Genomic DNA, 1321 nt, shown 5'->3' on the forward strand with positions numbered 1-1321 from the left:
GACGCGCAGCCCCCGCCACAGCAGGTTGGTGGAGTCGTGGTGGCGCACCTCGCGGCACTCATCCCACTCAAGCACTGAAGGGGGGGGCGGGGCGGGCGGCGCCGGCGAGGTGAGGCAGGCGTGGGCGCAGGCAGGCAGGCAGGTGGGCGGGCGCGACGGGCGGGGCAGAGAGGCAGAGGCAGCGAGATCAGGGCAGCGGGCGGTGCGCTCTTCCTGCCCCCGCCCCGCCAGCCCCGGTGGTCCCAGGCCCACCCGTGTCTGGCCAGGAGAATCCCAGCAGCTCCTGCTGCAGAGCGCATCCCCAGGCCACCGCGTCCTCCAGCTGGCGGAAGGCCAGGGTTAGCTTGCCGGGCTCCGGCTCCTTGCACTCATACCCCCTGCAAGCCAGGCGGGCAGGCGGGCGCCAGCAGGACACGGTGGTGGGGCGGCCGCGGCGGGTGGGTGGCGGTACCGCCGCCCGGGAGGACCCAGCACCCGGCACCCAGCACCCTTCAGCGGTAGCCTCCGCGTCCGCCATCCAGAGCCTGTACCGGTACCGCGGCATCACCTGTACTGCCTGAGCAGCCCCCGCATCAGCTTGGTGGCCTTGCCCAGCGCCACGTTGTACGCGGTGAGAACGCGCAGGATGGTGTCGTCACTCACACCGGACCGCACCTGCTCCGCCTCCGCCACCTCGGCGGGCTTGCTGACCTGGTGCAAGGCAGGGCAGGCGGGCAGGCGGGAGGAGACGCCGGCAGGGGGCAAAGGTTACGCAAGCTGGGCGCCACACTTGGGCAGTGAGCGAGGCGGACAGGTGCAGGCACGCGGGCCAGCACTCACCACCACCAGCACCCACCACCACCCACCGCCAGCACCCACCACCACCACCATCGCCAGCACCCACCTTGACATACACAAAGGCCACGGCCTCGTCGGCGGCGGGGGCGTCCCGGTAGCCCGGCTCCACCATGCCCAGGGTGCGGGGCGGCGGGAAGGTGCGGCGCAGCAGCACTGCGAGGGCGGGGCGGGGCGGGTGGGGTCGGAAGGTGTAGGCGGCAGGGCTGCTGGCTGGCGGCGTTGGGCTGTGTGGGTGCTAGCCGCAGCGCCCTCGCCCCTCACACCCAGCACCCGCATAGCGCATACACAGCCGCAGCCACAGCCACAGGCGCAGGCGCAGCGCCCACCCTGCGGCATGACCTCCATGAGCAGCAGCGGCGGCGAGGAGGGCGACGGATCCAGCAGGTGGCTGCCTAGGCTGACCACCTGCAGGGGCGGGGGCGGGCGGGGGGGGGGGGGGGGGGGGGGGGGGACTATGAGCGTGAGGTGGGGGATGGATGGGGCG

General features: G+C 73.4%; 1 protein-coding gene across 1 annotated transcript in view; it reads right to left on the bottom strand.

Annotated features, from left to right (window-relative positions):
• Positions 1-1321, bottom strand: part of CHLNCDRAFT_53489 (hypothetical protein) — a gene marked incomplete at both ends in the record, with an annotated part of 21516 nt that overhangs the window by 3189 nt on the left and 17006 nt on the right. The window contains 5 exons of the mRNA XM_005845762.1: positions 4-74; positions 253-377; positions 548-690; positions 884-990; positions 1164-1242. Coding sequence (XP_005845824.1) covers positions 4-74; positions 253-377; positions 548-690; positions 884-990; positions 1164-1242 — 525 coding nt within the window. The remainder of the gene's footprint in view (positions 1-3; positions 75-252; positions 378-547; positions 691-883; positions 991-1163; positions 1243-1321) is intronic.

This window comes from Chlorella variabilis (genome assembly GCF_000147415.1).
Source record: "Chlorella variabilis unplaced genomic scaffold CHLNCscaffold_16, whole genome shotgun sequence".
NCBI lineage: Eukaryota > Viridiplantae > Chlorophyta > Trebouxiophyceae > Chlorellales > Chlorellaceae > Chlorella > Chlorella variabilis.